Source organism: Talpa occidentalis, unplaced genomic scaffold (assembly GCF_014898055.3).
Source record: "Talpa occidentalis isolate TD23 unplaced genomic scaffold, MPIMG_talOcc4v2.1 talOcc4.2, whole genome shotgun sequence".
Taxonomy (NCBI): Eukaryota; Metazoa; Chordata; class Mammalia; order Eulipotyphla; family Talpidae; genus Talpa; species Talpa occidentalis.
Window position 1 is genome coordinate 111,623,336 of NW_023602073.1, and position 14,015 is coordinate 111,637,350.

A 14,015-nucleotide genomic window follows, 5' to 3' on the forward strand; every position below is an offset into this window, starting at 1 on the left:
AAATATTTGCAAAACGCATTCTGTTAAAAAACTGGAATCCAAAATATATAATACGGTTAACACTCAACAATAATAAGTGATCCAACTTAAATATAGATAACAGATGTGAAGAGACACCTCACCAAACAGATATCCTTATATGCAGAAGGCAAATCAGTCTATGGCAAAGATGCTCAACATCATATTACTAGGGAGCTGCAAAGTAAAATAACCTTAAGGTACAACTTCACATTTTAGCAATTTTAGAATAGCTAAAACCCACAACACTCACACCACCAAATGCTGACAGGATACAGAGCAATAGGAAAGCTCAGTCAATGTTAGTGGGGATGCAAAAAGATAGAGTCACTGTGGAAAACAGCTGAGCTATTTCTTAAAACTAAACATACTCTTTTCATACAATCCAGCAATCATACTCCTTGGCATTTACACAAATGAATTGCAAAGTTATATCCACACAAAATCTACACAACAAATGTTTATAGTAGCATTATTCCTAATTTCCAAAAAGTTGGGAGCAACCAAAATATCTTTCACTAGGTGACACATCCAAACAATGGTATATTATTCAGTGCTAAAAAGAAATGAAAAGGCATGGAGGAACCTTAAATGCTAATTACTAAGTAAAGAAGCCAATCTGAAAAAGCTACATACTATATATTACAACTATAACATACTGGAAAAAGTTCAATTATTGAGACAGAAAAAGATGAGGGGGCTGCCAGGGGCTCAGAGGAAAAGAGCAGAGGGAATGTTTAGGGCAGTAAAACCTCTCTCTATGATACTGCAATGATTGATACATGTCATGGTGTATTTCTCAAGCCCATAGAATATACAACACATAGAGTGGTCCTCAATGTAAACTATGGATTTTAATAAATAATACAAGAATATCAGCTAATCAATTATAACAAAGGTACCACACCAAAGCAAGATGTTAACAACAAGGAAACTGGGAAGGAGGGATAGCAAGGAAGCATATGGTAACTCACTGTACATTAATTTTTCGGTAAACCTAAAACTGCTCTAAAAATAAAGTCAAGGGATTATGAAAAAATACTTTTGTATACCCCATTTTATCACATCTTTCTCACAGAAATTGAGGTGGGGGATATAGAGTAGGAGGAGTCTTTCTATGTCTACATCTTTTTTTTTTTTTTAACATTTTTTTAAAATTTTATTTTATATATTTTTACATTTTTCATTTTTGCACAATGTATGCATTGTCTTTTTTTTTTAATAATAAATTTTATTTTGGGCCTCCCCGCTGGCGCAGCGGTTGAGCGCTGGATTGCGAAGCTGCCCACAGCCTCTGTAGCGCCGGTTCGATCCCCGGCTGCTCCCCGGCCACCGGAGGAGGGTCCCACATGGCACGCAGACCTCTCCTGCTGCCCACTGCTCCCTCAGCAGTATACTTTGGTCCTTCTGCCTGCTCTGCTGCCCGCTCTGGCTCCGGTGAATTCTCTCGCCCTCCCGTGCTTCTGACTGTACCCAGTGCTTGTATAAATAAATAAATAAATAAATAAATAAATAAATAAATAAATAAATAATAAATTTTATTTTTATATTCCCCATACAGTTGCAACCCCCCCTTTCTGATCCCAATCCCTCCCCTCCCGCCCCCCACCCCCCCAAAAGTGTCTCTGTTTCATAGTTTTTTGTTGATTCTGATTTTCACTTTCTTATAGTTATTCATTTTCCTGGTCTCTTATTTAAGTTTTCTAGATTCCTGCTATGAGTGAGTCTTTTTTTTTTTTTTTTAAGCTGTATTTATTCACGCATACAAGAACCGGGATACAGGTCAGAAGCGTGGGAGGGTGAGAGGATTCACTGAGACAGAGCAGGGAACAGAATAGGCAGACTGACCGAAATACACTAATGAGGGGAGCAGCAGGCAAGACAGGAGAGGTCTGCTGTGCCATGTGGGTATCTCCATAGCCAGCAGGGATTGAACCCGCACTGCAGAGGCTGTGGAGAGCTTCACAGCACTGTGCTCAACCGCCTGTGCCACCAGGGAGGCCCTCTATGTCTACATCTTTTATACTAGTGATTAGGATAACCTACTGAATTTTCAATTCTAACAAAATACACCATAGTGAGATTAACTAAACAAATATAAGACTAAGTAATTGGGACCTTCCTAGTGGCGCAAGAGGTTAAGTCTCAGCACTATGAAGCTATCACCAGCCACTGCAGAATGAGTTCCATCCCAGGCAAGGGAGCCGAGCCCACATGGAGCAGCAGACCTCTCCTGTCTCGCCCACTGCTCCAGTTAGCAGTGTATTTCAGTGGATCTGCCTGTTCTGCTTCCCTCTCTGTCTCTGGTGAATTCTCTCACACAGCCCCATCCCCCACATACACACCTCTGGCCTACACCCCAGCCCCTTCTACACATAAATAATAAAAATAAACCTTAAAAAAAAAAAAGACTGAATAATTCAACAATGGTGAAAGTAGCCAACTAGCCTAAAAAGGAAGTATGAAAAGACCGTCAAGAACTTACTTCCAATGTATTAAATGGTGAACAGAAATATCCTCTAATACAGTCTTTAAAAAAGAATAAAAGGAAAAGAGCTTAGGGAGATAAAATTACAGTTTACCTCAATAAACAACCTAAAACTAATCTATTTCCTCTATTCTCTGAATGACATATTCTCTGAATAGGAGGAAAGTGAAAGAATGAAACTGAATTGGGGCCTCCCTGGTGGTGCAGGAGTTAAAGTCTCAGCACTACCAAGCTATTGCCCTCTGCTGCTACATGAGTTCAATCCACATCAGGGAACTAACCCACATGATGCAGCAGATCTCTCCTGTCTCACCTGCAGTGTATTTCAGTGGATCTTCCTGTTCTGCTCCACACTGACTCTGGTGAATCCTCTCACCCCTCGCCCCGGCACCTCGGGCCTACACCCCAGTTCTTATATGCATAAATAAATAAAAATTAAGCTTTAAAAAAAAAAGAACGAAACTGAATTGGTTGTAAACAAAATGGAGTGAGCCTGTGTGGCATGGAGTAGAGAAGTTAAAAATATCTACTATCCTAACTTTACGTAACATATACATCCTGGAACAAGCTGTTTACTTTACATCAAAACAAAAGTAATTTCAGAAAGACTTAAAACTATTCTGCTAATTTCCACTGAGAATCTATCTAAAAATCAGTGATGTTATTAACTTTATGTTTAAGATTACAACATTATTAGCTGCTACAGCTCTTTTTTAAAAAAGCATCACTCAGGAAAGGTATGTCAGAATATCCAATCTCCAGTCACATTTTTCTTAAAAAGTAATTCATTAAGAAAGTCTGTCTCCATAAAAACATATTTTACAAGTATGTGGGATGTGTTTGTTTCTCTACTGAAACAAGAACCAACTTGAGAGAAGAGCACATTAACAAGTTCTGAAGATAGAAGTAATTAGCATATTAGAAACTGGCATTTTTGGCACAGAAGCCCTATAGCAAGAATGTCTATCCTCCAGTCATGAGTCATGGACGAGGCTGCCTCTTTATTTATTGTGAAGCAATCTTTCAGTAATAGGAGCGGCAAGGAAGAATACAACATATGAATAATGACTTGGACAACTTCCCAGGAAGAAATCATAATGAAGATTGGACTGAGAAAAGTTCCATAGTATACACATTACACTAATGCTCTCTTTTCTTAATCATTCCTACTCTTTAGTTAACAGCAAAGAGAATGAGATTTAGATCCTAACTCTATGTAAAGTTTTCTATTTGTGTATGGATTTCAGTAATACTGAATGAAATTATATAAATATTAACATGCCTTTCGATTTTGTGAAAATGAACTATTTAATATATTATTATAAATTGTTTTATGATGATTGGTAAAAAGCTCTTACTGTCACATACCCACCCCAGCACACACATACAATGACACCAGAAGGCAACACTCTGCTTTACCTTCTGCTGAAAAGTCTGCTACCTCCAACGCTTGAGGTCCATACACGAAGCCCTCCTGGAATCTATGAACACAGCAGAGGCAAAAGGCAGAGAAGTTTATGTAGATTTAAAGTTACACTGCCCAAAACATAAAATGCCAAATGCCTATCACAAGTCTACATATCTGCCAAGGCAATCAGGCTTCAGATTCAACAATGAGCAAATCAATGATATATCCATAACATTCAGAGTTTATTATATATTATGCAGCTAATTATATTAAAAAAAATAAAACTTGAGCCTTAACTAATTTATATTCTCACAAAGAAGTGTTTTACACTATGGGAAACACTAAAAGAATTACAGAAAATGAATTCACATATGCCAAAGTAACAACTCAACTTTTAAAATAACGTGAGAGCCAATACATAGATAAGGAAAATGAAAGAAATTAAGCAGAAAATTATGCTTCACAAAATAAGAGTGTTACAGAAGCTATAGCTTCAAGATATATTCTTTCTTAGGACCAGAAACTGTCATGAATATAGGAGAAAAATAAATAGAAACTTGAAAAAGGACAAAGGCAGAGGAAAACAGGGAAAAATTGAACTATTAAGATATCTCAGTGCCAACACGTAAATTAATTCTGACAGCAATGTGAAATAAACAAGGTATTACATATGCTATTCAATAGAGGGGAAATCTACCTTGTCCAGTATTATAAAATAAACATAAGCATGAAACAAAAAGTTTTTCAGAAAACATTTCATACAAAAATTAAGGCTTTAATCAGGTAAAATAGTTAGATCTCAGATTTCATTTTATCCTTTTCTGACAAATGTATTCCTTTATTCTCATACAAGGAATAAAGAAATCGGATAAACTTTACTATAAACTTAAAAGAGGGGAGAAAACTATCTTTACATAGTATTTATAATTCCTTAAATTATAACCAAATAATTGGGAAAGAAAGAACAAAAGTATTGTCTTAAATTATGATATCAGGAAAGAAACATAGTATTACAAAACACTGACCCCAAAGTCAGGTTCAAGTTCTAGCAAGATCACTTAATGTTTTGTGGCACAGGCAAGTCACTTAATCTCACAGTACGAGCAGATAAATGAGGGCTCCTTCATGACCTCTCATTTTTATACTGAATAGGAAATGAAAGAAGGTATCAAAAATGCTATAACTCCAAAAGTTGTTGTATTTGGCAAAAATTTAAATAAGCAGTACATTTGATTTAAATTAACAATAAAAGTTCTTAGTACTAGAGGGAACACTGAGTGCCAAGCCAAGGAATTTAGGAGACTGTGTGAGGAAGCCCAAAGAAACAAAGTAGAAAGACTGAGCTGGCCAAAAGAATCCAGAGTAGTTCTCAGGGCTAAATGGCAGCCAGAAGGTCACAGTCTCCAAGAGCTTGGTGTAAAATATTGCTAATTTAGCAATGTGCCCAGCACCTATTAGATGCAGATGTAGCCTCTCTCAATTCCTAACAGTCTTACAGATGGGTACTCTCCTCCAAAGGGATTCCTATGACATTCTAAGCTAAGGCTCCGGGACACAGCAACTACATATAGCATACATTGCTTAAAAAAAAAAAAAAAGAAAAAAAAAAAAACCAAGAATGGCAGCAGAGCCTTAAACAGGATGTATTATATGACAGGCACTGTTTTAAGAGCTCTATAGGTATTAACTCATTTGGTCTTCACAACTCTAAAATAAATCTATGTCATTCTTAGCAATATCTTTAGTACTAAAATATTTAACTGTACTAAAAGTTTAAACAAAATAATTGTTTTAACTCAAAGTTTAAGATAATTAAAATATAATTTTTGCTCCAATGGTGTCAAAATACCTTCAATCCAGCAGAACTGCTACTCTACTCGTTACCCAAGATAAATCCTTTCAAGAGTAATTTCTTTTATAAGAGATTACATTTATTACTATCTAGACAATATACATTAGTCTTCCTACCTCTATTCTCAAACCTCTTTGTGACAGACTACTGGCTGCCTACCATATGGCCCTTCTCCCTTAGTAACAGACCCTTGTTTTATTCAGGACAGCATGCACTCAGGAAAAAGTATACAATCTCCAATGTTTCCAGCTGCTAGGACTGGTCAATGTACTGAAAGTGGGTCTTCTAGGACTAAGCTACTTACGAGTATGGGTTTAACTGGGAATGTGTATATATAACTTGGAAATGATGGATGGTACTCCAGCAGTCATTTTGAAACATTTGATAAGAGAAGCTATTTCAAAGGACAGTGAAGCAGATAGAAGGAACTCGGGTTCTGGATGATCCTAGAGTCACTATGCAAAACCTGGGCTTCAGTATGAAAAAAGCATTGCAACAGCTCTCCTAAATTCTATGTATCCATTATGCAATCCTAGTCAGTTACAGTAAAGAAAGTCTATTTCTTACCACATAATATTTAGAATACCTTAGATTAACAGCTACACCCATTAAAAGATTAGTAAAAATAGTAAGAGTAACAGAGGCTAAACAAGAAAGTTACTGCAGGAAAAAGAAAAACCAAACTAATTTAATCTTAACCTGTATATCCTCAAACCTCAAAAGAAATGTACTTCTCTGACAGTATACGTATATCCCAGGCATCTCTTTATAAGTGGTTCATGAAAAGACATAACATAAAAAGAAATAAGAAATATCCTGAAATGGTGGCACCAGGTATTTCAGTATATAGACCAAAAAAATACCCCAACAGTGAGCATTGTTCAATACAAAATGACAGAAAATGGTGTAAGAAATTTCCTTCTATAAGAATATTTTAAAATTCAGAAATTTCTGTCTATATGAAAGTTCATGTTTAACCCTATGTGAAACAAGAGAAGTTGGCATTAGTGACTAAGTCTTTCCTACCCATAATCCCAACCATCAATGAACCAATTATCTTTTTTTTTTAAAGAAGTCCCATTTATTTATTTATTTATTTATTTATTTAGACATTTATTTATTTATACAAGCACTGGGTACAGTCAGAAGCGCGGGAGGGTGAGAGAACTCACCAGAGTCAGAGCAGGAAGCAGAGCAGGCAGAAGGACCGAAGTACACTGCTGAGGGGAGCAGCGGGCGGCAGGAGAGGTCTGCGCGCCATGTGGGACCCTCCTCCGGTAGCTGGGGAGCAGCCGGGGATCGAACCGGCGCTGCAGAGGCTGCAGGCAGCTTCGCAACCCAGCGCTCAACTGCTGTGCCACCGGGGAGGCCCTGAACCAATTATCTTTTAGTTACCAGGACACTAAGGGTCCTTTACTGTGTCCCAGAACTCAGTCTATGCCAATTTTTGTTAAAGTAAGTTTTCTCACTGTGAATTCTACAGCCCTGTGCCCAATAATGAAAAACAGAGCAGAAACTAATGAAAGCAAGATCCTGCTTGGTGATTTAGAGTCAAAGAACCTCTGCCAATAACTGTCAAAGTGGCTCCCTCATCCCACTCCAATCCCAATTTCTCAGAATAAAATAAAGATTCCAAAAAGAACCCTGTGGAATATAAAAACTAATGCTACAGTTATACACAGAAACAAACAACTTCTCAAAGGAATCTGCTACCCTTAAATAATTGAGGGGAGAAGAAACAATTAGTTAAGAGAAAAGGATATATTATAACTCTATCTGTCAAAACAAATGTGAGGTCTATCTTTGTACTCCCCTTCTAACAAGCCTGGAAATACAGAAAGAAAATAACAACAAAGGATAGAACTTCCACTCTGGAACTATGTTAATAAGACAGCTGTGTGTTTTTTTTTTTAATGGTACCTCAACTGACTCTACAATTTGGTCCCAGGTTTTGTCACCTACCATCCTGGCCACCACAGTTGCTACTAAAAAGCAATCCTCATCATTTTTTACCTCTACCTCCACTTCTTTTAACTGTCTGCTGTTTACTCTCTCATCCTCATTTGTCCTCTCCAGCATCCAAATTGCTTGCAAAGCGGATCATGACATTCCTCTCTATGTGGCTACATGCCAAACTGTTAGCAATGGTCATCTGTAGTGAATGTCTACATTTCTGTATTACTTGTTTGCATTTTACAACAACCATGTGTTCCTTTACAATGGGAGAGAGGGGTAACTCAACTATTTCCATTTGCAGAACTATTAGAATCTATTCCATGTGGAATCTATTACATTCCTTCTCCATCAGGTTAAAGATCAAATTCTTTTGCCAGACACACAATGATCATGCTCTACCTTTCTCAAACATATGTCTAACCTCCAACCCAAGTACTCACTCTAGTCATCCTGAATTACTTGCTGTCATGTTTTTTTACATCATAATTTTATACATTTTGCTTTCTCTGTGTAGAATACGAAATGCAACAATGATCTTATATTTGTTACTAATAATCAACCTGCCTCCCTCTGATAGTTAATGTATTAACAGATACATTAATCTAAGAAAAACAGTAATTACATCCTGCAGCACATTATTCATAACTGTAGCCTAAATCTCACAGTTATAACACACTAAATTATTTCCTTCTAATCTTTTTTAAAAATTTTAAAAATTATGTGCTGCACTAGAGCCTAAGAGATGATATATGAGGGTGAACAATGAAGATTTCTTTGGACAGGGGAAGTGTAACAACCCTGGATAAATCTGCAACACAACTTTTCAGAGTGCAATAGTTCTAATTGAAGGATAATAAATTTTCTGATCAAGCAACAGCTATAAAGCTCAATTTAACTTTAAAATAGTAGGAATATCTATATTACTTTCTCTCCTTTTCACAGGAAAATTCCAAAGTTGGCCACTTATAAAGCATATAATTGCTTTTGTCAGCTGTCAGCTTCTTCTATAATGTAGCAAGTATAATCAAATGGAAATTACAGATTCCATGTAACTTAATGAGCTTTCTTCTTTTGATTATAAATTATACATAATTCTTTCAAATCATATAAAATGCAAAAACAAAAATCCAAATTTTTAAAGATACAAACCAAACACATGAAAAACAAAAACATTTCTTTGATTGTATAAGTGGATCAAGTGAAATCAGCAAACAGCATTAATACAGATTTCTACCTAAAGAAATAAGTTAAGAAAAAAGAGCAACAGGGAAAAAGTGCAAGAGGTTACAAAAATTAAAAAGCAAGTGTAAGGATTTTCGTACTGTTTTTGGTTCTATTAAAAAGAACAAAATTATAATTTTATTAGCTATAATAACGGTATTAGGTTATGCAGGAGAATGTATTTATTTTAAGGAGATGCATGCTGAAGTATTAAAGAGTATAATGCCATGATGATTACAAGTGGTTCAGAAAAATATATATGTATGTACAAATAGATTTTACAGAGAAAGCAAATATAACAATCTGTTACCTGTTTAATCTGGATCAGAGGAGGGCAATCTACAGTTGGTCAAATTCAGCTACATCTAACATTTTGTAAATAAACTTGTATTGGAACACTGCCATGCCCATTCACTCAGCCATTGTTTATGGATGTTTTCTCACTACAATTGCAGAATTGAGTAGTTGTGATCTCCATATGATCTCCAAAGTCTAAAATATTTTGGTATTTACTGTCCCTTTCAGCAACACAGAAATCTGTATCTGGACTTCACAGGGGGGATAAAATAGGTAACTTCTGATCTACACTGTGGTTATATGTTATCATAGGACGAAGTCTTAAAACTTTTCTGTATGTTTGTTCTTTAATAAAAGTTGGAAATACATACACAATTTTACACATGAATCTACAAATTTCTCAAGAATACAACAGATACAGCTCACTAAAAACAGTTTAGAAACACTAATACAGATATGATTCTAAAAAGAATTGTTGCACAGTTTTTAGCACAAAAGGAAAAAATTTTTTAAATAGTAGTTTGGTGACATCCACTTTTCCTACCTTAAAGGGAATTTATCCCATGGAACTACACAAATGCGAAAAGATGAAAAGTGATAATAGCACTTGTTACCTGCCAGACATTGTTGCAAACACTTCACGTTTTATCTCAGGTAATCTTCACAATAATCTTACCAGGTAAGTATTTCTACATTTCCCACTTTACATAGAACTATTAAATGGGATAGCTGGGATTATGAATCCAAGTAATACAACATCAATGCCCAATCTCTGCCACTCACCATTGCTTATTCAAAAGAAAGCAAAGAAAATGACTGTAAAACACAAACAGCCAATATACAAATGAAGACATTCAAACTCCTTGGTAATAATAATAAGGCAAAATTTCTGCTATCAGTTTAGACAGACAAAAGTCAATGTGGATAAGGGTAAGGAGAAAAAGGCACAACAGTACTCATTTGATAGAAGTTTAAGTGGTTCAACTAAACAATGTGTCTATATGTTCCTTAGTTCACAAGTGGCATCACCCATGATCCAACATTCTGCTTTTAAGACTCTATTCCAATGTGATAATCAGACAAGTGGGCAAACATGTTAAGTATTATTTACTAAAGGAAAGAAACTAGAAACAACACAAATGGGGATATCATAGAAAAAATGTGATATTACAGACAATGGAATACCTTAAAGCAGTTCAAAATGATTATATAACTCTATACTTACCAACAGAAAGAAAACCAAATAGAAAACTTGTATTTAAAAAAGAAAAGATTAGGGACTCCCTGGTGCGCAAGGGGTTAAGTCTCAGGACTATGAAGCTATCACCAGCCACTGCAGAATGAGTTCAATCCCTATCTGGGGAGCTGACCCACATGGCGCAGCAGATCTCTCCTGTCTCGTCCACTGCTCCTCTCAGCAGTATATTTCAGTGGTTCTGCCAGTTCTGCTCCCCACTCTGTCTCTAGTGAATCCTCTCACCCCGCCCCTCACCGATGGCCTACACCCCAGCTCTTGTATGTATAAATAGTCTTTTTAAAAGAATATACTCAAATAGCCAAAAAGCACATGAAAATATGCTCAAAATCATTAGCTACTAGGAAAATACAAGCCAAAATCACAACAAAGTACCACTGCACACCCAACAGGATGACTAAAATAAAAAAGACAATGTCAAGGATGTAAGAAATTGGAACCCTTACACACTGCACATAGGAATGTGCAGCTGCTTTGGAAACAGTCTGGCAGTTCCTCAAAAGATTAAATACAGAACTAACATACAACTTATCAATTCTGCTTTCAGGTACATACCCAAGAAAACTTGAAATACATAGCCAAACAAAATGCTCAGACTACTCACTATAGCCAAAAAGTGGACTATTTGTGCATACAAGAGCTGGGGTGTAGGCCACAGGTGAGGGGCGGGGTGAGAGGATTCACTAGAGACAGAGTGGGGAGCAGAACAGGCAGAACCACTGAAATACACTGCTGAGTGGAGCAGTGGACGAGACAGGAGAGGTCTGCTGCCCCACGTGGGTCAGCTCCCTAGATAGGGATTGAACAACCTAAATGTTCATCAAATGATGAATGGATAAACAAATATATATATAAGGATGTACTCGTGCATTCTATATATGGGTGAATTATAAAATTATTGTGCTAATGAGAAGAGTCAGACATAAACCACATATAGTATGATTTAATTTGAATGTCCAGAAGAGGCATATCCAGTAAGACAGAAAAAAGACTTAGTGCTTGCCAAGAGCTAGAAGAATGGAGAAATAGGGAAGTGACTGCTAATGGGTACAGGCTTTCTTTTAGGGGTGGTGAAACGTTCTAAAATTAGATAGTGGTAATTAATGTTTATACAACTCTGAATCTACTAAATAACCACTGAATTGTCAAATCTCTGTAAAGGTGACCTTAAATAATTCACTGATGGAAAATTCAGTAACTTATCAATCAATATCTTAGAAAAAGTCTACATAAAAGTATATCCTGACAGGGCCTCCCCTGGTGGCGCAGCAGTTGAGCACTGGGCTGCGAAGCTGCCCGCAGCCTCTGCAGCACCGGTTCGATTCCCGGTCGCCGGCAAGGGTCCCACATGGCGCGCAGACCTCTCCTGCTGCCCGCTGCTCCCCTCAGCAGTGTATTTCGTCACTCTGCCTGTTCTGCTCCCTGCTCTGGCTCTGGTGGATTCTCTCACACTCCCGCGCTTCTGACTGTACCCAGTGCTTGTAAAAATAAATAAATAATAATAATAATAAATCTAAAAGAAAAATATATCCTGACAGTTGATAATGAATTTGCCTTCCTCTTTAAAGATCATGATAGATGCTCTACAGGTAAACAGTTCTCATTACCTTTATATTAGACATCTTATTATAGACAAGAATGTTGGGGTAGGAGTTAGGAAATTTTATCTATCTAATAAACATTGAAAGACACTTTGTGATATTAGGGCAGGCATTTAATATTTCTGAACTTCTTTTAAGGCAAGCAATTTGAACCAGATATAAGAATTCATGAAGTTCTAAAAACCTGTGATTTTATTGCTCCTGTAAGCACATCTGGTAAGTTTTCTTGACTATTTAGATCTTAAAACTACTTTTTACAGATCACTATAGTAATACCAGAAAATACCAGTTCTTTCTGAAGCTTCATAATCATAATCTCCATTTTAAAGTCAAATATTGTCAAGCATATTTTGATGTATCTACCCATTCCTATCATTCTATGTATTTTTACTTTAGAAAGTCCCCTCTCTCAGAACAGTTTTAACTAAATATCTGCTGACTGCAGTGATTTGCGATAAAAGTTACAACTTAAACATCAACCATTAGTGTAAATGGCTTAACAAACAATAAACATTACTAAGCTTCATCTATTAGTTAAGCATCTCTACAGTAGACTATAGTCATTAAAAATGAAAAGCAGCTATTTTCTGGGGAAAGCCAAGAAGCAGATTTTTATCCATATTCTCAAGAATAACTGCATATAATTAATTATACTGATGGAAGGGCTGTATATGTGAGTGTTAATGGGGAGCAGAAAAAGCCACCCCAAAATGTGCCACTCTGGTATATGGATTATTTTGAACTGTAGGCAATCAAGACCCAGCAGACTCAAGAAAAACTTTTGAATCTCTCCCTCAACTACCTAAAAGAATTTAGATAGGGAGAGGTCTATGTCAGAAAAAAAAAATAGCTATTACCAAAGATACCTTATCTCGGGTAACTACCTGCTTAGCAGGGCAAACATAATTACCAAACATCTGCTCTTCTTATCTGCCTGTGAATTAGCCTCCTCCCCTTTGACACCCCAGGCCACTATCACATTCCCTAGCTCAGAATGGCATATAAGCATCAACTGTCCAACGTTGAGTCTCATATCCTTGAGTCTCATAATATTCACTATTAGAACAGTCAAACAACTTAAGAAAATTTCTTTCTGCCCCTACAGTGGTATCCATTTTCTTTAAAAGAAAAATACCACAAGAAAAAAATATTTAATGATATGGACAAATATCCATTATCTATTGTTAAACAGAAAATGCATGGTACCAACAAAGCATGCTGAATATGATCATATTCTTGAGAAAATAAAAGTTTGTGTTTACCCACAAAAACATGTAGAAAAATACACATCATATCATCCATAGTGTTCATCTATGAATTTCACTTTTTTGCTTATCTATTTTTTCCAGCTTTACTGAGATATAATTGATATAATATAGGAGTTTAAGATGTACAATGTGTGACTTGATATATTATGAAATGATTACCACAGTAAGGTCAGTTAACACATCCATCATCTCAGTTATAATTTTTGTATGTTTAACATTATTTCCTAATTGTTCTTAAACATTCTATTTTCACAAGAAAAAAAAATAAGGAAAAGGAAGTTTCTCCTCTTTCACCTGTTTAGTTTGAAGCTTTGATGTAAAAAAGCCATCATGGAACATATTTTTCTTTCCTAATAAAGTTTTTTATAACTTCATTATAGAGGGAGAAGTACTCTTTTTCTACTGAACCTAAAGGTTACTCTTCATTTTCAAAACTAAGTTGACCAATTTTATTTAATAGCTGCCCTTTTAATTTGCTAATTAATCTTTTGATCTTCAGGGAAATTTGTCATGGGAATACCATAAATAACATATATGCATGTATATGTATACATATACATGCATATATATGTATTTGGGGATTAAATAAACTAACACTTTGCTGGGGATTTTTATACATTGTGATTTAATTACTCCTCACAGCAAGCACAT

At 36.0% G+C, this 14,015-nt stretch overlaps 1 protein-coding gene across 4 annotated transcripts in view; it reads right to left on the bottom strand.

The window, feature by feature from the left end:
- CDK19 (cyclin dependent kinase 19) overlaps window positions 1-14,015 on the bottom strand; it is a 143,907-nt gene that overhangs the window by 116,062 nt on the left and 13,830 nt on the right. For 2 of the 4 annotated variants that reach the window (XM_054699110.1, XM_054699108.1), the window contains exon 2: window positions 3,926-3,987. The exons of the other annotated variants lie outside the window; for them this stretch is intronic. Coding sequence is in view for 1 of the 2 variants with exons in the window: in XM_054699108.1 (XP_054555083.1) it covers window positions 3,926-3,987 (62 nt within the window). In the remaining variant the exon portion in view is untranslated. The remainder of the gene's footprint in view (window positions 1-3,925; window positions 3,988-14,015) is intronic. 4 annotated transcript variants of the gene reach the window in all.